Raw genomic sequence first — 21,387 nt, 5'->3', positions numbered from 1 at the left:
CTTCAGTAAAATAAAGATACATTTGTGAATGCCAGTTAATATATTGAATATCAGAGAGAATAGATTAAAAGATATTTCACACTAACAAAGATATGTAAAATATGGCGCATTAAACCGGTTCCGCCTCTGCTGCGAAACGTCATATTCACAGAAGGAAACTCGCTGTGGGCAGTGTAAAACGCTACGCAATTTGCGCAAAGCTCAGAGTAATGGCGTCTGTTCGAGACAGGCTCACTAGACTATCAAAATGAAGCGCCGGAGGGTGTATTTATGATAGCAAAAGGCTTGTAGAAGGGTTTGTGGGTGCGGGATTGGAGTGAGAGGCAGCAGAGTTGACAGTAGTTGAGATCTTTCATCTGTCCAGAGCGATGATCAAGCTGAAGTCTAACCAGACTCGCACGTATGACAGAGATGGCTATAAAAAGCGCGCGGCCTGCTTGTGCTTCAGGAGCGAGCGCGAGGAGGAGGTCAGGCAGCTTTCATTAATCTATTATTTGCTTTAAATACAGTTATTGTAAATATATGAGGAAAGTTATGTTTAAGTCCAGCGTGTATTTGAGGTAGAAGGGTGTCGAATCGGCTCAAATGCTTTTTGTTTTGGAGTGGGTAAAGACTCACCTTTTAGTCAAATGTACCATGGTAGCTGTTGTTTACGTTTCAAACAGTCGCTAAAATAATCTAAAGTAATATGATACTATCATGCTACATCACATGTACCATGTTTGTACCATGTTATTCTTGGAAGTACCCGGAGGATGTAAATACATTGAAACATTAAAAGGTAGTTATTCCGTATGCATACAACATTTATAGCCGTGTTCTACAAAAACTAGATTTAATTATTTTAAAATGTCATGTGGTGTCAATTAAAATACTTCCCTTGCATCTTAAACATTTACATGAGAGCATACATAATTTATTTACAACAAAGTTTTTGAACATATTTGTCAATGTACATTTTTTTAATATATATATATATATATATATATATATATATATATATATATATATATATATATATATATATATATATATATATATATACACTCACCTAAAGGATTATTAGGAACACCTGTTCAATTTCTCATTAATGCAATTATCTAATCAACCAATCACATGGCAGTTGCTTCAATGCATTTAGGGGTGTGGTCCTGGTCAAGACAATCTCCTGAACTCCAAACTGAATGTCAGAATGGGAAAGAAAGGTGATTTAAGCAATTTTGAGCGTGGCATGGTTGTTGGTGCCAGATGGGCCGGTCTGAGTATTTCACAATCTGCTCAGTTACTGGGATTTTCACGCACAACTATTTCTAGGGTTTACAAAGAATGGTGTGAAAAGGGAAAAACATCCAGTATGCGGCAGTCCTGTGGGTGAAAATGCCTTGTTGATGCTAGAGGTCAGAGGAGAATGGGCCGACTGATTCAAGCTGATAGAAGAGCAACTTTGCCTGAAATAACCACTCATTACAACCGAGGTATGCAGCAAAGCATTTGTGAAGCCACAACACACACAACCTTGAGGCGGATGGGCTACAACAGCAGAAGACCCCACCGGGTACCACTCATCTCCACTACAAATAGGAAAAAGAGGCTACAATTTGCAAGAGCTCACCAAAATTGGACAGTTGAAGACTGGAAAAATGTTGCCTGGTCTGATGAGTCTTGATTTCTGTTGAGACATTCAGATGGTAGAGTCAGAATTTGGCGTAAACAGAATGAGAACATGGATCCGTCATGCCTTGTTACCACTGTGCAGGCTGGTGGTGGTGGTGTAATGGTGTGGGGATGTTTTCTTGGCACACTTTAGGCCCCTTAGTGCCAATTGGGCATCGTTTAAATGCCACGGCCTACCTGAGCATTGTTTCTGACCATGTCCATCCCTTTATGGCCACCATGTACCAATCCTCTGATGGCTACTTCCAGCAGGATAATGCACCATGTCACAAAACTCGAATCATTTCAAATTGGTTTCTTGAACATGACAATGAGTTCACTGTACTAAAATGGCCCCCACAGTCACCAGATCTCAACCCAATAGAGCATCTTTGGGATGTGGTGGAACGGAGCTTCGTGCCCTGGATGTGCATCCCACAAATCTCCATCAACTGCAAGATGCTATCCTATCAATATGGGCCAACATTTCTAAAGAATGCTTTCAGCACCTTGTTGAATCAATGCCACGTAGAATTAAGGCAGTTCTGAAGGTGAAAGGGGGTCAAACACAGTATTAGTATGGTGTTCCTAATAATCCTTTAGGTGAGTGTGTATATATATGTATATATATATATATATTACACTGGCAGCCAAAATATTGGAATAATTAACATTTTTTGCGGTTTTGGAAGGAAATATGTACTTTAATTCACCAAAGTGGATTTCAACTGATCACAAATTATAGTCAGGACATTACTGATGTAAAAAAAAAAAATAGCAGCCGTCACTCCAACACACACTATCATGAGTAATCATGCTAAATTGCTCATTTGGTACAAGAAAATCACTTGCCATTATATCAAACACAATTGAAACTATTTGGTTCATTAAATTAAGCTTAACATTGTCTCTTTGAGTTGCCACAGTATATGATAAACTGGCATGTCTTAAGGTCAATATTAGGAAGGCCAGATGTACAACTAAACAAGAGGATAAGTACATCAGAGTCTCTAGTTTGAGAAATAGACGCCTCACATGTCCTCAGCTGACAGCTTCATTGAATTCTACCCGCTAAACACCAGTTTCATTCCAAACAGTAAAGAGAAGACTCGGGTACAGGCCTTATGGGAAGAATTGCAAAGAAAAAGCCCTTTTTGAAACAAAAACAAAAAGAAAAGTTTAGAGTGGACAAAGAAACACAGAAATTGGACAACAGATAATTGGAAAAGAGTGTTATGGATCTTAACTCCATTGAGCTTTTGTAGAAAAAATACTGCATTAGAAAAAATTGTTATCTGAGAATGTTGAATATAATATTATAAATACCAATATTTTTAAATATCTAAAAATCCTTTAAAAAAGATGCTTTCACCTGAGAAGCAGCAAATAAGATATTTAGATTTGCTTTTAAAGAATAGATCTTGAATGTAAGTATTTTTGTCTTTACTGAACTCACAGAAGTATAACAAAGTGAAAAAATACACATTTACAAAATACATTTCTATTTAAGATACATTGTCTTAAAGCACGTCTAAATATCTTATATGTTGCTTCTCAAGTAAATGTATCTTGTTTTAAGGATTTGAAGACAATTTTAAATGAAAAACAAGACAAAAACACTAGATAACAATAGAATTTTGCAGTGTATTTTTTACTGAAAATGTGTTTTCACGTTAATTCAGTGAATGTCATTTAGAGGTATTTTTAAAAGATGATTTTATTCTCTTTATTGTTAGTAAGCACGTTTAATGCAACATTTTAAGTCGGGCACAAGCTGAATAATCGTTAAGAGCTAATGATTAAATGTTGCAATAATCGTCGAATAATTGTTAGATTAAAACGATTATCAAAATAATCATTAGTTGCAGCCTTACTGTGAATATAACATGGTCAGTGCATGTTTTTGAGCACAACAAATCTGTTGTTCTGTGTACGTGATGAAGTTTGTGGAGTGAGCACAGAAACAACTCATGTGTACTCAGAACGGAGTTGTGAACTGCAGCAGGTGCAGACTGAATAAATCACAGTCCTTTGCAGTTTAATATTCACATAAGGTCATATCTTCATTTAGATTTTATTTACACAACGCAATAGAGCAGTGGTTCTCAACAGGCTATGCTTCACAAACCAGATTTTATTTTAGACATCAAGTGGCGACCCAATACAGTAAAAAGTAACCTTTATTTAATTTAGCCTGGGTCGCTTTTTCTTTCATCTTGTGTAGTTTTGTTCATGGTTTTCAAGCATGTATCGAATTATATTATTTTGTGGTTGATGTCAACAACTGACTTGAAAGAAGAAAGCAAACTGGATCTGACAAGTACAGAGAGAGAAATGGGCTGCCCAGGTGCACAACAACAAAAAGACGAGTACATCAGAGTCTCTAGTTTGAGAAACAAACTCCTCACATGTCCTAAACTAGCAGATTCAATGAACAGTACATGCCAAACTCCAGTTTCATCTGGAATAGTGAAGGAAAAATTTAGGGATGTTGGAATTTAAATCCCATTTACGCCTGGTATTAAAGGGGTACTTCACCCAAAATTTGGAGATTGGAGGGTTTCTGCCCTGGCACACCTTCTCCATACCAGTTTATTTCCACCTGCCTTTGGTCACCCAAGGGAACTGCCCTATCTCCCTTCTCATCCTTTTCAAAACAGATGCAAGACAAGCTCAGAGGATATGTAGAACGGTTTAATTGTAGCCTCATGCACACTGGAGATAAGTTACAGTATGGGAAGAGTGGGGCAGTGAGAGCACTTTGCCCTCCAATGCCCACCAAAACCCTGATGCATGTGTTTTGTCTGTGTGTTAGGTGTTGTTGGTGAGCAGCAGCAGTCATCCTGATAGATGGATTGTTCCTGGAGGTGGGATGGAGCCAGAGGAAGAGCCCAGTGTCGCTGCTGTCAGGGAAGTGTGTGAAGAGGTAGGCATTTTTAAAAACACATTTCTGCATATCTATAGAGCATGTACACTACTAGTGTTGCAGCGGTATACCGGTTTCACAGGATACCACGGTTTGAAAATTGACAGTTATCATACTATGTACATTTGCTTATCTACGGTATTGAGAAAAAAGTGCAACCGGATGAAGAATCTCACCTGTGCATGCGCATCTCCTTTCCTCCTCATCTGCCTGTCAGACTCGTCAAATTGCGACACACATACAGCGGAGAAAATATCAGAGAGAAGGGCGAGGGGGTCTGACATAAGTGAGTTTTTGTGTGTGTGAGTGAGTGAGTTAAAGCAGTGTTTCTCAACTCGTGGGTCGGTCAGCAGGGAAAGAACAATGCCATGGTTCTCCCATTGAAGATATTTCGGCCGCCCAAGTGATAGCCTATTTAGGACTGCCGAGGGAGATTTAATGATAATCTCGCAATCAGCTTTCTCACTTTTGCACGAGTGTATTGGAACCAGCTCGCAATCATGATCTACTCTTCTCTCTGGGACGTGTGTGCAACCACCGGGCTTCCCTCGATATTGCGGAGCACAGACCTCAAAACTGATGTGACCGATTTTAATTCTAGTGAAACTTTTCTAGTTTAACGCGTTACGGAGGAAGTCAAGTCGAACCTCTCTAATGGTAGGCAGCCCAAAGCACAGTGCCAAACAACACTGAAGAGGAAAAGAGCAAAAAAAAATTTTCATTATACATCATCACCTTTACAAAATTGTTTCATGATTTTACATGAGTAAAAGTAACTGTTAAGTATATTTTGACAAAATGTTATAGTTTCATATGAAATAATCTAAAAGGTGTAGACTCTATTAGACCTCATTTTATATCCACAGTGGCAGTTGTAGTTAAAGTTTCAAGATGTGTTTCAGCTAGTATTTATTTTTCATAAATACTATTATTAGTATTATTTAAGACTAGCTACACTGACCTAACCATGGTAATGAGGAGCCTTTCCTCCAGTGTAATTTGTACGTTCTGTTTGATTTAGGTTTGAAATTAGGAAACAAACGGGATAATAATGGGCTCATAAAAGTAAATATGCTCTTCAATTATTTTTGTTGTTGACATCAACAACAAAAATAACGTCACTTGATGCATGTCCTTGTACTTTAAAACCATGAACAAAACTATGCAACATAAAAGGAAATGCAACCCGGATACAGTGCATCCGGAAAGTATTCACAGCGCTTCACTTTTTCCACATTTTGTTATGTTACAGCCTTATTAAAAAATTTATTAAATTCATTTTCCTCAAAATTCTACAAACAATACCCCATAATGACAACGTGAAAGAAGTTTTTTTTTAAATCTTTGCAAATTTATTAAAAATAAAAAATTAAACAAATCACATGTACTCAAGTATTCACAGCCTTTGCTCAATACTTTGTTGAAGCATCTTTGGCACCAATTACAGCCTCAAGTCTTTCTGTGTATGATGCTACAAGCTTGGCACACCTATTTTTGGGCAATTTCTCCCATTCTTCTTTGCAGGACCTCTCATTATAGGATATTACTTTAAAAGCTCACACAGATGATTTATTATTTTTCATTTATTAGTTCATTTAACATGCTATGCTAACATGTAAACTAACATGCTTTAGTTATATAACATGTTATAGTTACATGATATTTTTTATCATGTTTATAATTTGGTTTATAATTATAATTCTGTTAGCTTTCTTATTTTATTTTCAAAAGGGAGTCTTTTTTTTCCACATACTTCAATAAAAAAGAAATGGTTTCAAGTTTCAATTTTAATAAAGCGTTTGTTCAAAAACCTTCTATTTTCACTCTTTAAAGTGTTATTGTAACTGATAATAATAATTGTGTAATACTTTGAAACCATATTATTTTATGAGACTGTTATCGTACTGTGAAAATCTCATACCGTTGCAACCCTAGACACTACAACTGTTTGAAAACACCTTCTCAACAGCTTCATAGTTGCCATTTTTTGTGTGGATTACAGCTTTGCAATCTGATCATTCTCTCAAGCAACTTTGAGATGAGTCCTGAGAATCTTTTTAAATATTATTCCACAGCTCTCTGGAATACTCGATTATGATTCTTCAATCACGGCACTTAGCGATCTGATATTTCTGAATAACAATCATCTTAAGTCACTTTTCTACTTCTATTACCCTGTGATTGCTACAAGTAAACTGATAAAATAATTTCAACTCAAATCAATGTTTTGTGTCCATTTATTTATATATTTGGCAAGTAGTCATGCATTAAAGGGGACAATGAGCAGTCAGACAGTTTTGCAAAATAAACCTTGATGCGAAGCATTCATTATTTTGTTATGTCAAGTATGCTGGATACATGTTGGCTGTTTTTTCCTCACCATCTGGCAAAAGTCACCCTTTAAAAAACCTTTTCGTTAAAACTTTGAAATAAGGTTGTATTTGTTAACATTAGTTACTTACATTCGTTAACACTTACTAACAATAAACAAAATGTTTACAGCTCTTATTAATCTTGGTTGTATTTTCAGAAATTAATTTGATTCAAGATTAATATATGCTGTAAAAATGTATTAAAAATAAGAAATGTAGAATATAAAAAAGGCTTGTTAGTTATTGAGACAATGCATTTACTAATGGTAAGAAATGGAAAGAGTTACAGAAATGTTTTGTTGAAATTCTAGTTTTGTAAAAAAAATGTATATGCAGGCACCATTTACAGTGGCTAGAAAAAGTGTGTGACACCTTTGGAATTTCCTCCATTTATGTATAACTTTGTCTTAAAATCTGGATTGATTTGATCATCTAAATTACAATAACAAACAAACACAATCTTTTTTAACTAATAACACAAATTATTGTATTATTCTTGTACATATTGAATAATTCATTCAAACATTCAGTGTATGTTGGGAAAAAGTATGTGAACACCTAAACTAATGATGTCTACAATAGCTAACTTGAGTCACGAGTTGGCGAACCTGGCATCCAATTTATGAAACAAGATTGAAGGTGTGGGTTAGAGCTACTTCGACTTATAAAAGGAAGTCAAGCATTTTGAGTTTGCCGTTCACAAGAAGCATCTGCTGACGTGGACCATGCCTCGCAAAAAAGAGATTTCGAAGACCTAAGATCAAGATTTCTTGCTGGAAAGCTGGAAAAGATTACAAAGTTATCCCGAAGAGCTTCAATATCCATCTCTCCACAGTTAGATAAATTGTCTATAAATGGAGATGATTTAGTACTGTGGCTACTCTCCCTAGAAGTGGCCATCTAGCCAAGAATGCACACCGCAGAATGCTCAATGAGGTAAAAGAAAAAAGAACCCTAGAGTGACGGCTAAAGACTTGAAGGAATCATTGAAACTGGTTAACATCTCTGTTCATGAGCTAATATACAGAAAACATTAAGCAGGCATGGAATCCATAGTAGGACGCCACAAAGAAAGCCATTGATTTCCAACAAAAACATTGCTGCATGCCTGAGGTTTGCCAAAGGCCACTTTGACACTCCACAACGCTACTGGGAAAATGCTTTTGAGGACTGATGAAACTAAGGTTGAATTGTTGGGAAGAACATGTATGGCATACCAACATGAAAACATCATCCCAACGGTGAAGTACAGTGGAGGAATGATTTGGGGCTGCTTGGTAGCCTGGACTGCTTGCCATCATCGAGTTTATCAAGATGTCCTACAGGATAATATCAGGGTGGCTGTACGCCCACTGAAGCTCAGTAGAAGTTGGGTGATGCAGCAGGATAATGACCCTAAACGTCAAAGTAAATCTACTACAGAATAGCTTAAAAAAAATTATAAAAAAAAATTCACCTTTTGGAGTTGCCCAGTCAGGGCCCAGACCTTAACCCAATAGAGATGCTGTGGAATGACCTCAAGAGAGCATTCACACCAGACATCCTAAGAATATGGCTGAACTGAAGCAGTTCTGTAAGGATTAATGGTGCAAAATTCCTTCTGAACGTTGTTCAGGTCTAATCCGCAGCTACTGGACACACTTGGTTGAGGTTATTGCTGCCAAAGGAGGATCAACTAGTTATTAAATCTTAGGGTTCACTTACTTTTTACAGCACTGTGAATGTTCAATGGGATGTGTTCAATAAAGACATGAAAGATTATAATTGTTTGTGTGTTGTTAGCTTAAGCACATTGTGTTTGTCTATACTTGTGTCTTTAATGAAGTTGTGATCACATTTTATGACCAATTCATGCAGAAAACCAGCTAATGTTATGCTAATGTTCACATACATTTTCTTGCCACTGTATATCTGTCCTCAAAAGAATTTCAGTTATTAAAGTGTAAGCCTTTAGATGGAAAGGTTTTTAAGGTCATGTTTTATTTTTTTTTGTAAATTGTGTCCAAACTTTGACGCAATGTAATTTAATAACATTAATCATTTCTCAATATTTGACAAACAAGATGACATAAGAAAATTCCTGATGGTGATTAATTATTTCTATTTAATTTCCACAGGCAGGAGTTAAAGGCACGTTAGGAAGACTGGTAGGCATTTTTGAGGTGAGTATTTCTGGATTGTAATGTCTGCAAAGGGGGGTAAAAAATGAATTGTCACTGAATACGATGTGAATATTATTTTGCGATAATTAGCACATGATTGAACATTTCCTGTGATGCGTTTAAACTAGCAGCTGTGTTGATAAAATGTTAGATTAAGTAGTTTTATTTATTTATTCATTTATTTATTCAGAACAGAGATCGAAAGCACAGAACATATGTCTATGTTCTCATCGTAACTGAAGTGCTGGAAGACTGGGAAGATTCAGTAAATATCGGTAAGAGTATGATAGAAAACATTGCTTTTGTTACACTTTTGCAGCCTTCACAGGATTATGAGTTTCTAAATACTGTAGTATAAACTAGAGGTCGATCGGCCGGCCGATTAATCGGCCGATTTTTTGCATTTTTTACATAATCGGCATCGGCCAATATCCACGCATATCAAGCCGATTATTAGGCAGGCGCATCTGTGGGCAGCCTAGTGTTGTTGTGGAACACGTGTTCGACGCACGCTGCCCCTAGAGTCATTTTCCAGCAGAGTGAGCAGACCTCATCCAGTGCCTAAGGAAGGAGCTAAGTTCCTTGGAGAAAACAGTAAGGGTTAAATTTGTATAACTTCTTTAGATTTAATTAAAAAGTTTTGATATGTTACTTCCAACTTCAAGAAAAAAACGTGACAAACGCGATAGTTGACATGACGTTCGGCTACTTTGGATATTGATAGTGTAGTTGAAGTTGCATTATCACAGCAGAAGGGTTGCTATCATGTCACAATAAGGAAGCAAGAATTTTGCAATTACAGACAGTGAATCTGAGAGTTTTATTTGTTCTGTTTGTGTGTCTTATATTTGAGAGGGTTGTCACTCAATGCAGATAAATAAGTAATAAAAATATACCAACGCAGTATAGGCTATTGAAGGACTGGCTTTGGTAAGCTCGGACGTTATCGGTTCTGCTGTCGGTACTGGAGAAATTAAGAAAATACATTTATTATTGCTATAAAGAGAAAGTTATTTTATATCGCCAGCCATTTCTATGTATAATAATATGAAACCATTTGTCTGTGATGCAATTAGCTATTCGCAGTCAGAGAGAGAGAGAGAGAGAGATATTGATATCTCACGCGGTGCTACAGCGAGCAAAACACGAGCCCTGCTTAATGAGTGACAGAACTAAACATTCAAACATAGCCTGGTTTAGATCTGTGATTATTAGTCTGATTTTATTTTAGATTTCGCCTTCCAAAGATTATAAAAAGAATATTTATACATAAGCCGCATTCTGTCTAGCACAACATCCTTCCCTTCACAGCGGTGCACTGACATTTCTCCCTAAAACTCAAACTTAACGTCAGAATCAGCACGATCGGTGATTGTTGTAAAATGCTACTGTTGCTAAATTGCGGGACGCGTTTAATAATAAAAAGAGCGCAAGAGATAGGCTACCATTCCCAAGGCGGCGCGCGCTCCGAAACACACCGCAAAGAGACGAGCAAAGTACAGGCTACTTTGGGATGAATAACTTCTGCATTAATAAGCATTAATCTATCTATGATAAACTATGCAGTGTTATTTTACAATTGATTACTTTATTAGATTTCTTTTTAGACCACACCTGAACAGTAATGTTAGACCTTCCTGAAATAAAATTATTTATATATATATATATATATATATATATATATATATATATATATATATATATATATATATATATATATATATATATATATAACAAAAGAACGTTAAGAATACCGTTAAAGTACCGGATCGATAAGCAGTATCGGTAAGATAGTAATACCATTAAAACCTTAACGATACCCATCCCTAGTTATGCCTGTGCTTCTCTTGGATGCTCTGAATATTGGATTACGTGTCTGGATTGCCCCTTAATTAAAGCTGCATTTGGATCTCAACCTTCGTGTCTCGGAGCAGTTCGTAACACCTGCTTTGTTTTACATTATAAAACAAACATTATTTATACAATATGTTTTTACATTATACATTTTTCATTTTAAGTGTACAAGTGCAGATTGGTCAAGTCTTCAATAAATGTATTTGTTGAGAAATTGTCTATCTTAAGTAATTATTTGTGTTACATTTTATCTTTCAAATAAAAGGTTCAAATAAGAGGTTAAAAACAAGCACATATCGGCCAAAATAAATCGGCAGCATTAATCGGCCATCGGCTGACCCGGATTTCAAAAGATCGGCATCGGCCTGAAAAAACCAATATCGGTGGACCTCTAGTATAAACCATTCGTTGAAAGAGATTAGCTTGTAAATGTTATGAAAGCTCAGACTCCTCACATTTTACCGTTATGACATCATGTAAAAACAAACAAAATGGCCTCATCAGTTGAAAATAGTAGTTGGCAAATAATTATATTTCTAGCAAACAAGTATTTAATAATTCCTAAATCAAAGAATGTTAACAGCTCACATTTGCCTGTTCACAACTGAACACTGGACAGAATACTTCATCAAACAATGCAATATGCTTGACTTCACCTTCCATTCCAGTGGGATGAATGAAATTGGGAGTAATTACAGCTGTGATTTATTTAAAAAATTTTTCTTGTTACATAAATATGGGTGTTTCTCAAACTTCAGCACTTTTATCTCACAGGGGTTGAAGTGCTGCGTCTGTATATCCCTCTAAAAGGCATCTGATCAGGGTAACGTGAACATAGCAAAGCCTAATTTTACATTATTATCCTTAACACCGACTAGTTGTTGGTACAGTTGGTAGTTTTGCACATCCCTATTTCAGATTCCTTTAATATGATGTACTGATTTTATTGTTTTAGCCTTGTCCAATACTTTTAATATTAAACTATGAAAATCCATTATAAATAGGGATGCACCGATATGGAATTTCTGGGCTGACATCTGATAATTTACAGGTCATTGTGACAGGTATCGATAACCAATATTTATTTATTTATTCATTGTGCTTGTGCAAACACTTCAGGACTGTAGTGTATCAACTTCATGACCATTCTTTCCTGCCTGAGGCAATGTTTACACTGGTATTAAGATGCATTTTGGGTGATCCGTTCACAAATGTACAAGCGAGACATCGCCGCCTCACCTTGTCGTCTCTTTTGACCATTTGTCAAATGTCTCTGATTTCACAAGGACATAGATCAGTTCTTACGGCTGTGTTTTACTTAAAGATAATAAGCGCAAAAATGTGCTTATGACGTTTAGAGCAGAATTCTGAGTAATTTTAGCCTTATTTACCTTATACAGCATGTTCATGCATTCACTTGTTACATTTTTCTGATTATATGCTTATTTATCTTTAAATCCGCACATAACTGGCGAAAAGCCATCCGTTATGGCTGCCACTCACTGGATGTTTTTTTGTTTTTGGCACTATTCTGCGTAAATGCTAGAGACTGTTGTGTGTGAAAATCCCAGGAGATCAGCAGTTACAGAAATACTCAAACCAGCCCATCTGGCACCAACAAACATGCCACGGTCAAACACTGAGATCACATTTTTGATTCTGATGGTTGATGTGAACATTAACTGAAGCTCCTGACCCGTATCAGAATGATTTTATGCACTGCTGCTAAACGATCAGCTGATTAGATAATCGCATGGATGGTTGTTGATGCCAGATGGGCTGGTTTGAGTATTTCTGTAACTGCTAATTTCCTGGGATGCCTTGCCTCCACAGAATTATTCATTGCTTTTCTAAGTTCTCAGGATACAGAGTAAATTGGTCTAAATCCGAAGCTTTGGCTCTGACAGTGTACTGCCCTGTAACAGCTTTTCCAATATTGGGGGTTAAATGTTGATTCTGTGACTATATGTTTTGCTTTTTCTTTGTTAACTGTTTGAATCAATAAAAAAATTAAAAAAGTGCCCAAAGTGAAAGAAACACCCATAACATCATATTAATAAGCATTTAAATATAACACAAAATTTGATTAAGAAACTAACTATTTATTGATAACCAAAATGATAGCTTAATGCCACTCATTGAATAAAACATGCATTGTGATGAAGTCATGTGACATCAATGAATGTAGCATACAAATGTTTGAAATGTTTATTTTTTGCGTAATGCCAACTGTAATCCCAATTACGGTAATTCCGACACAATGTGAATGGAGCATTACTGCAAAGCAGTCGTGACATTTTATTTCCTGATTTTCTGATGTCTTTCACCCACAGGTAGGAAGAGGGAATGGTTTAAGACAGAAGATGCTCGGCGTGTGCTGCAGTGTCATAAACCTGTGCAAGCGTCTTACTTTGAAGCTCTTCAGCAGGACTGTATGAGCAGTAACGGCACTTATAACATCAATCAAAACTCTCTGTCCAGTATCAGATAACTACAACAAACACAGAAACATCGAAACATTTCTCAACGTTTTTCTACCTTTTCTTACTGACCGAACTCCTGCAACCACTATCGGCACAATTTTTTATTTCAGCACTTAAATGGCAGCATGTTAGGATGAAAGAAAACAGCCTTACTAACCTTTTTAGTGTTCAGATGGAAAATATACACTTGATGTTTGAGATATAAAAGATCAGAAGACTGTTTCTTAAATGTTTTCATTTTTCACGAATCATTGCATGTTATTACTATTGTGTCTTGAAATAATAGGAGGTGTTTAAAGAGAAAACTGTCGGAAGTGTTTGGAATGATATTGTGGTAATGTTTGGCCCTTTCATTCTGCAGTGTTTTGCGGTTTATATGCCCGAGTTGGTTGAATTTTTGCATGAGCACGTCTTATTAATGATCTTAAAATACAGGGGAGTCTTAGATTTACGTGATTTAAACTAAAGCTAATGTCAATGTTTGCTTGGCAACAGCAATGGATGGGGCCATTCGATTAATATTAATCTTTGTTTAGTGCTGTGCGTGGTGTTATTGCATATCGATGATCATTATTTTTGAAACCTTCCAACAACACAAAGGTCTTCACCTTTTACCAAAAACTGTTCAAATCTGTTAAGCCAGTCTTAAAATCTTTCTCAAAATGCAGCTACTATCTGATTAGTTTTCAAGAACTCAATTGTCATTAATCATCCAGGTCTTAATTTATCATGGAAATTGATGGGTAGTGAATTATAGTAATGTATTTGGTGTAGTGGAGTTTCTGGGCCTTTAATACCAAATGGTGAAAAAGGTAAAGTGGCTTAATAGCATGCTGGTCAGTCCAGTGTACCGAGTGTACTTGTTTTCTTGCGGTACCAGGTTTATGGTTTTTAAGACGTAATGGAGAAATGTTTTGAAAGGATATTTTGATGACCGTCATTGGTTTAGTTGTACACATGATCTTCTCAGCTGCTGTCGATGTTTGAGTGTATGGAGTTATGACTAACATATTTGAATTCTAGACAATTAACAAGTAGAATGCAAATGAACAAAATTGGGATTCAAATACTTACCTCCATAATATCATTTTTTTTTTACCCTGCAAGGTTTTACGTCAGTATGCACAGAACAATATACACAAGTTATTTCCGTTTTGATCATGTCAGTTGATCATCTGTCCACTCATAGATTACAAGCATAGGTTTTGTGTGTGTGTTTCTGTGTATGTTTGGAAGTAATGTGAAAAGTCAAAAGACATGATGCCAAGGTTAGCTGCCTAATAAATGGCCTCTCACATAAGAGGCTGTATTTCATTTAAAATGTTTACAATGTGATTGTAGTTTCTCTTCAGACACTGGATATTCTCTGACCTCTTCTCACTTGTTATCAGTGACTGTTAATAATAATGGTGTCATTTTGATTTTCTTTGGCACTTTTGTAGATCTCAGTTCATTTATGAAAAATGTTGCATATGATGTACACATGATTTTCACAAACATACACTTCAGACAAAAATGCTGTAATTTTGAGGTTTTAAATCAGAATCTTAATCTTATCAGTATTTACAAATGTTTTAAATCAGATAGCTCAATTGATCATTTGATGTGGATAATTTCTAAAATCCGCTCCAAGTATATTTGTTGGCTTGGTTTAATAATATAAAAAAATTTATTTTGTTTTCTAGTGGTTTAGTAAGCTAAATAAACCCAGTCTCATGTGTATGTATATAAACCAATATGTTTCTCAGTAATTACCTTAAAGCTTGTGGCACAACAATATTAAAATGAACAAATATTCAGTTGATTCATTATTAGATCATATGGTTTATCATTACAATCATTATTAGTGTAATATGTTCAAACAATGATCAAAACACTCAGTATCATTTTTGTGGCAGTTAAATATACTAAATTAATTTAGAGTTTACAAATTGTAAATGTAGCATTATTGGAAGATAATTGATTTTGTTGCAGAAAGAATTTTGTTTTACAATATTCAAAATATGGGGATTCACACAAAGGAAAATTAGATTCAAGATTGTATAACGGTTGTGTCCACAATTTAATAAAACATATCAACAAACAAAAATGCTGTTGCACATCATTTAACAGGTGCCATTGTTCTCAATTCAGTTCAAATCAATTGCTAATTTTCCATCAGAGCAGTAGTTATACACTCACTGATCACTTTATTAGGTACACCTGTTCATCTACTTATTCATGCGATTATCTAATCAGCCAATCGTGTGGCAGCAGTGTAATGTATAAAATCATTCTGATACGGGTCAGGAGCTTTAGTGAATGTTCACATCAACCATCAGAATGGGGAAAAATGTGTTCTCCGTGTTCTCGACCGTGGCATCATTGTTGGTGCCAGATGGGCTGGTTTGAGTATTTCTGTAACTGCTGATCTCCTGGGATTTTCACACACAACAGTCTCTAGAATTTACTCAGAATGGTGCCAAACACAAAAAAACATCCAGTGAGCGGCAGTTCTGTGGATGGAAACGCCTTGTTGATGAGAGAGATCAGAGAATGGTCAGACTGGTTTGAACTGACAAAGTCTACAATAACTCAGATAAACACTCTGTACAATTGTGATGAGAAGAATAACATGTCAAACCTTGAGGCGGATGGGCTACAAGAGCAGAAGACCACGTCAGGCACTTAAGACCACAATGTTCCTAATACAGTGTTCAGTGAGTGTATATTAACAATTTGTAACAAGGCAAAATAGAATATAGAAGGCTTAAGCAGTTCAACAAGGTAACTAGCTTTGGAGGCTTCCTATAATGAGCAGGGTGGGCAAAATTAAGAATTTCAGAATTGGCTCCTTTGCACAGACTGTGATGATGTGTTGTATTTAGTCATATATATTTAGCAACGTAAACTTTTTTAATGTATTATTATTTAGTGTAAATATATAACATGCTATAGAAGTTTACCCTGTAATAGTTTCTGCATTTAAAACCCTGGAAATGTGAAAAATCTATTGAAATGATTGAAATTAAGCTGACATGATTTAAAATCATTGTAATCATTTCCTATTTAGATTAAGTAACTTTAAGATCATTTATTAATTCTGATTAAATTGTCTAACTTAAGAGCATCCTATTTCATTTCCTTTATTTGCATAGTGTACTTCAATATTATGAGCATCTCATGTACATTGCTATAAGAAATGTTGCTGTCTTGAACCAATGACAACACATTTTTACTCATTACACGGACACATTTGAGAAATAAACATACATGAAGCATCTTTAATCACATATACAGACCTCATAAGACAGTCATAAGACAACAAGTTACTGACTGCAATAAAATCAACAACAACGATGTAAATAAAACCATGCGAATGGTCCAACAATGCAACCATATTATTCATACCACAGTGCATGCTGGGAAGAGTGTAAAAGGGACTGAACCATGTAAATATTTTGTGTTGGCCAATTTTAATGCATTAATCCAACCCCCTGCTGTGCTTGATGATTCAACTTTAAAAATACATCTGCATTGAGATGCTTTTCTTGTGTTTCTAAAAAAGACTACAGTAATCAAGTAAATCTTTGGTTGTTTTGTCAGCATTATTAACTTGATCTAAGATTCAGTGCAATGTTCCTGGAAATAGCCCCATATGGTGTGTATATGAAAACATGTTGTATAATAACCCCCAATTATAATTGATAACATCATGTTTGCAACCTCAATTCAAATTCATTTCAGATCCAGGAATTAAAAAATTGGCATTCTCAACTCAGCCAGACGTGTCACCAAAGCACATGTAACAAGGCAATTTTGAATGGGAAAAATCAACCTTTACATTAAAACAAAGCTTCTCTCCCCTCTTGGAACAGCAAGCTCGCCTGAAGGAAATGACAGAATGATTAACCCAAACCAGCCAGAAATAACCATTCTCAAGAGCAGCTAGCTACGGGATTGAAGAGCGCTAACCAAGATTGCATAGTTCCCTGACTGTGACCCTCTTGTTCAAGAGAAAGTTCATGTATCTCAGCTGACTGGTAGTTGAACACCATAAAGGTGGCGGAGAAGTCTGTGTTCTCTTCTAGCTGAATTTGAATAACTGACCCCAAATGGCTTGATGACAGCAGTTTTCTTTCCTGTGTTGACATATTTACTTTTAAAAAATAGAATGGTGGGACATATTAAAGGTGCTCTAAGTGATTATTTATTAAATGACACACAAAATGTTTGTCACGTTTTTATTTATGTATTTTTTTATAGACAATAACTTTTAGTTTACATCAATGCTGTGAAACATGGTTTGTCACTTGCTATTGTTGTAGGTGGTATTGGGGATGGATATTTTCATTCTAGAACATTTTAGATAGACTTAGATAGATTTTCCCAGAAGAGTAAGTCTGTAAATTGTAAATGTGTATGTCTGCTAATAATGTATTTTGACAACTTTTAGGAATACACTTGCATATTTGAGTGTTTCTACAACTTCAGCCCCTTTTAGCACTGTGAAGTTTTAAAAAGTAAAGCGTAATTTTCCACACTCTCATTAGTTTATATACTGATGAAATATCTCAGTTACGAGTGTAACCTTGGTTCCTTGAAAGGAGGCAACGAGACGCTGCGTCAGTAGCTGATGCTATGGGAGCTCCACCTTGGGGCAGTGACCTTGAAAACCTACTCTGTAATAAATGATTTTGGGCTTTAGTCAGATGGACTATCTGTTTTGTGAAATCATGTTCTGTGAGCTTGCATTGTCTCATGACACAATAAGATGAGTAACAACAACCTCAACTTGAACAGAATTTGAAAACTTTAAATAACATGCTCAAACAACTACGCACCAACTTTTAATGCAATGTGCATGTGCACGAAACACCGATGCATGATGACGTTCTGCTTAATCTGAGCTGAGACGGATGGGCCATTACTGTGGATTTGCGCTGATTCAAATTTCCCTATCAAGCAACTAAAAGGAGAAGACATCTGCACTGTTGAAGGATTACAGACTAGACTTTCTGTGCTGCAAAGAATAAAATAAGTAAGTATATCTTGAATTATGTTTCCTGTTGTGGTATTTTAGATTTGTCACTCGTCAAGACTTGAGCATTACCCGCACTTTAGATCGCTATCCAGTAATATAATGTAGTGTACGGTTGCTTACTAAAAGATTAAAATAAATCTAAAATGATAAACTACAATAATTGTGGTACCTGACATCACTGTTACGTTCATGCAATATTATGTGTAGTGGAAAGTTATTGCATTCACGATTGAGGTTCATTAAAACTTCATGTACTGTAATCTATATCATTTCGTATATTTTACTCAAAATCCAGGTAGGAAGTTTAATAAAAGTGAAGTGCTTTTCATTTAATTTGAACTATCATTAAAGCTTAGAAAGTATGAGATGTCTTTTTGTACCAGCAGAGAATACCCTTACTTGTGTTAGATTATAGAAATGTTCAGCACATGTTAGCACTATCAACATCTTTTGGAAATTAATGTTTATTACCATAGTAAAAAAAAATATATCTCTTCAGTGTTTATACATTTAAGCATGTTTCTGTTTATATTAATTGTTGCAGATTTGCTTTAAATTCAGTGTTTGAATTTACTTTGCCTGTGAGAAATGCAAATATAGAGTTTATAAAATGCTGTTTGCTATGTTTGTATGAAACTGGATGTAGTTTTGGTTTTCTTTTGTTTTTTTTAATGCAGGATCAGTCAAATTTCATCAATAAAAATGTATGCTTTAATAATTTGAACAATGCCAGGTCACTGATTGGTCCCTAATCAACCAATCACAATGAAGTTATCACCACTAGCTTAATCTGAGAGAGCTTCAGGAATCACACAACACAGCCATGGCTCACTGACTAGACAAGTAAAGGAGTAAGCACCCTTTTCACCTTTTAAATACAATTTTATGTCCACGATAGCTTCATCAATTTGCACAGGTTATAATCTTAATACTATCAAGTAATAATGTCTAAAGTAAGTTTGAAGATAATTCAAAGTTTTAGAGCACAGAATGTTTTTAAAGATGAATGTCCATCCCAATGGACATCAGGTCTTAAGAGACGTCAGAAGGAACCTCATTATTTAGTATCAGTATGCCAAGGTTGGGACATTTGTGGACACATTTCATAGATAAAATCTGATTTGACAGCATGTTTATTGTCATCAATTTAAAATGTATAATATTATTATTAATGTACTTTTAGAGTATACAGTGGTAGACTTCCTTGAACTTCTGGTAAATGGTGAACTATCCGATAATGACAGATGGCAGATGTTGAGACAAGGAGTGAGATAGATGGCAAGTTTAGAAGTTAGCAGAATATATTGTCTGATATCTTTATGCTATACACTGAACAATGCAGTAGATATCTAATGTTAAATATTAAAATTGAGAATAGTTTAAAAGTTATTAAAGTGCACTTATTTTTCATTGGTTTAGAGAAGGACAGAGACATTGGATAGGTTCCTTGCTCAGCCGAAGAACTTGAGGTAGCAGATGAGGTTTAGGTAGAAGCCAGTGTAGAGACTGAGGAGACACAGGAGCATGAGGAACTGATAGATGTCACACTTACCAAGAAGGAGGAGATTGAATGGCTTCACAGGCCATTTGAATCCACCATCAACACATCTTTTGATATGCCTCCCGTTGAAGAGTCCTATCCACTGATAATTTATATATAATTTATATATAATATACCGGTCAGCCACAACATTAAAACCACCTGCCTTAATCGTGTAGGTCCCCCACGTGCCACCAAAACAGCTCTGATCCTTCAAAGCATGGACTCCACAAGACCTCTGAAGGTGTCCTGTGGAATCTGGCACCAAGACTCAAGCAGCAGATCCTATAAGTTCTGTAAGATGCGAGTTAGGGCATCCATGGATCGTACTTGCTGGTCCAGCACATCCCATAGATGCTCAATCGGATTGACATCTGGGGAATTTGGAGGCCAAGTCAACAACAAATTTTCATGTTCCGCAAGCCATTCCTGAAAATCTTTTCTGGTGTGGACTGGGGTCAGCATGGGCACCAGTCTGCAGCTACGCAGCCCCATACGCAGCAAACAATGTGTGCTACATTAGCTCTTCTGTGGGATTGGACCAGGCGGGCTAGCCTTCGCTGCCCACATGCATCAATGAGCCTTGGGCGCCCATGACCCTGTTGGCAGTTCACCGGTTGTCCTTCCTTGGTCCACTTTTGGTAGGTACTAACCACTGCATACTGCGAACACCCCACAAGACCTGCCGTTTTGGAAACGCTCTGACCCAGTCATCTAGCCATCACAATTTTCCTGCTTTCAACACATGAAGTTCAAGAACTGACTGACTGTATCAACTGCAGTTTATTAGCACAGGTACAAAAAATAACCAAATTTTAAAAACAAACACATATCACATGCACAAAATAATAGATATAAGTTATGTGGAAATGTATAAGAAATCATTCAATTACCAAATTAAGGTATGGTAGGCTACAGTAGATGATATTTACGCTAGTTCGAATCCCAGGGCGTGCTGAGTGACTCCAGTCAGGTCTCCTAAGCAACCAAATAGGCCCGGTTGCTAGGCAGGTTAGAGTCACATGGTGTAACCTCCTCGTGATTGCTATAACATGGTTCACTCTTGGTGAGGCGTGTGGTGAGTTGTGCATGGATGCTGTGGTGGATTGCGTGAAGCCTCCACACATGCTATATCGCCGCAGTAACGTGCCCAACAAGCCACGCGATAAGATGCGTGGGTTGATGGTCTTAGATGCGGAGGCAGCTGAGATTCATTCTCCGCCACCTGGATTGAGACAAATCACTACGCCACCATGAGGACTTGGAGCACATTGTGAATTGGGCATTCCAAATTGGGAGAAAAAGAGGTGAAAATCCCCCCAAAAAACATTATATTGACTGTTCAGCCAGTTCCCACCTCCTCCTTGGCCTTCC

The 21,387-nt window shown here is 36.3% G+C and overlaps 1 protein-coding gene across 1 annotated transcript; it reads left to right on the top strand.

The window, feature by feature from the left end:
• The first annotated feature begins 194 nt into the window (after nucleotides 1–194).
• On the top strand, nucleotides 195–16,487 carry nudt3a (nudix (nucleoside diphosphate linked moiety X)-type motif 3a). The gene is made up of 5 exons (XM_052091335.1): nucleotides 195–467; nucleotides 4,469–4,579; nucleotides 9,069–9,113; nucleotides 9,304–9,388; nucleotides 13,301–16,487. The coding sequence occupies exons 1-5, from the start codon at nucleotides 369–371 to the stop codon at nucleotides 13,456–13,458; spliced, it is 498 nt and encodes a 165-aa protein (XP_051947295.1). The 5' UTR covers nucleotides 195–368; the 3' UTR covers nucleotides 13,459–16,487.
• Nucleotides 16,488–21,387: the final 4,900 nt, after the last annotated feature.

This window comes from Xyrauchen texanus, chromosome 25, assembly GCF_025860055.1.
Source record: "Xyrauchen texanus isolate HMW12.3.18 chromosome 25, RBS_HiC_50CHRs, whole genome shotgun sequence".
Classification (NCBI taxonomy): domain Eukaryota; kingdom Metazoa; phylum Chordata; class Actinopteri; order Cypriniformes; family Catostomidae; genus Xyrauchen; species Xyrauchen texanus.
This window is presented reverse-complemented; position numbering and strand designations above follow the sequence as displayed.

What these genes read in the sequence shown, in the direction of transcription:
- nudt3a (XM_052091335.1), top strand. Translation starts at nt 369, where the DNA reads ATGATCAAGCTGAAGTCTAACCAGACTCGCACGTATGACAGAGATGGC. An exon ending in GGAGCGAGCGCGAGGAGGAG is followed by an intron (nt 468 to 4,468) that starts GTCAGGCAGCTT and finishes TCTGTGTGTTAG; the next exon opens with GTGTTGTTGGTGAGCAGCAG. An exon ending in GGAAGATTCAGTAAATATCG is followed by an intron (nt 9,389 to 13,300) that starts GTAAGAGTATGA and finishes TTTCACCCACAG; the next exon opens with GTAGGAAGAGGGAATGGTTT.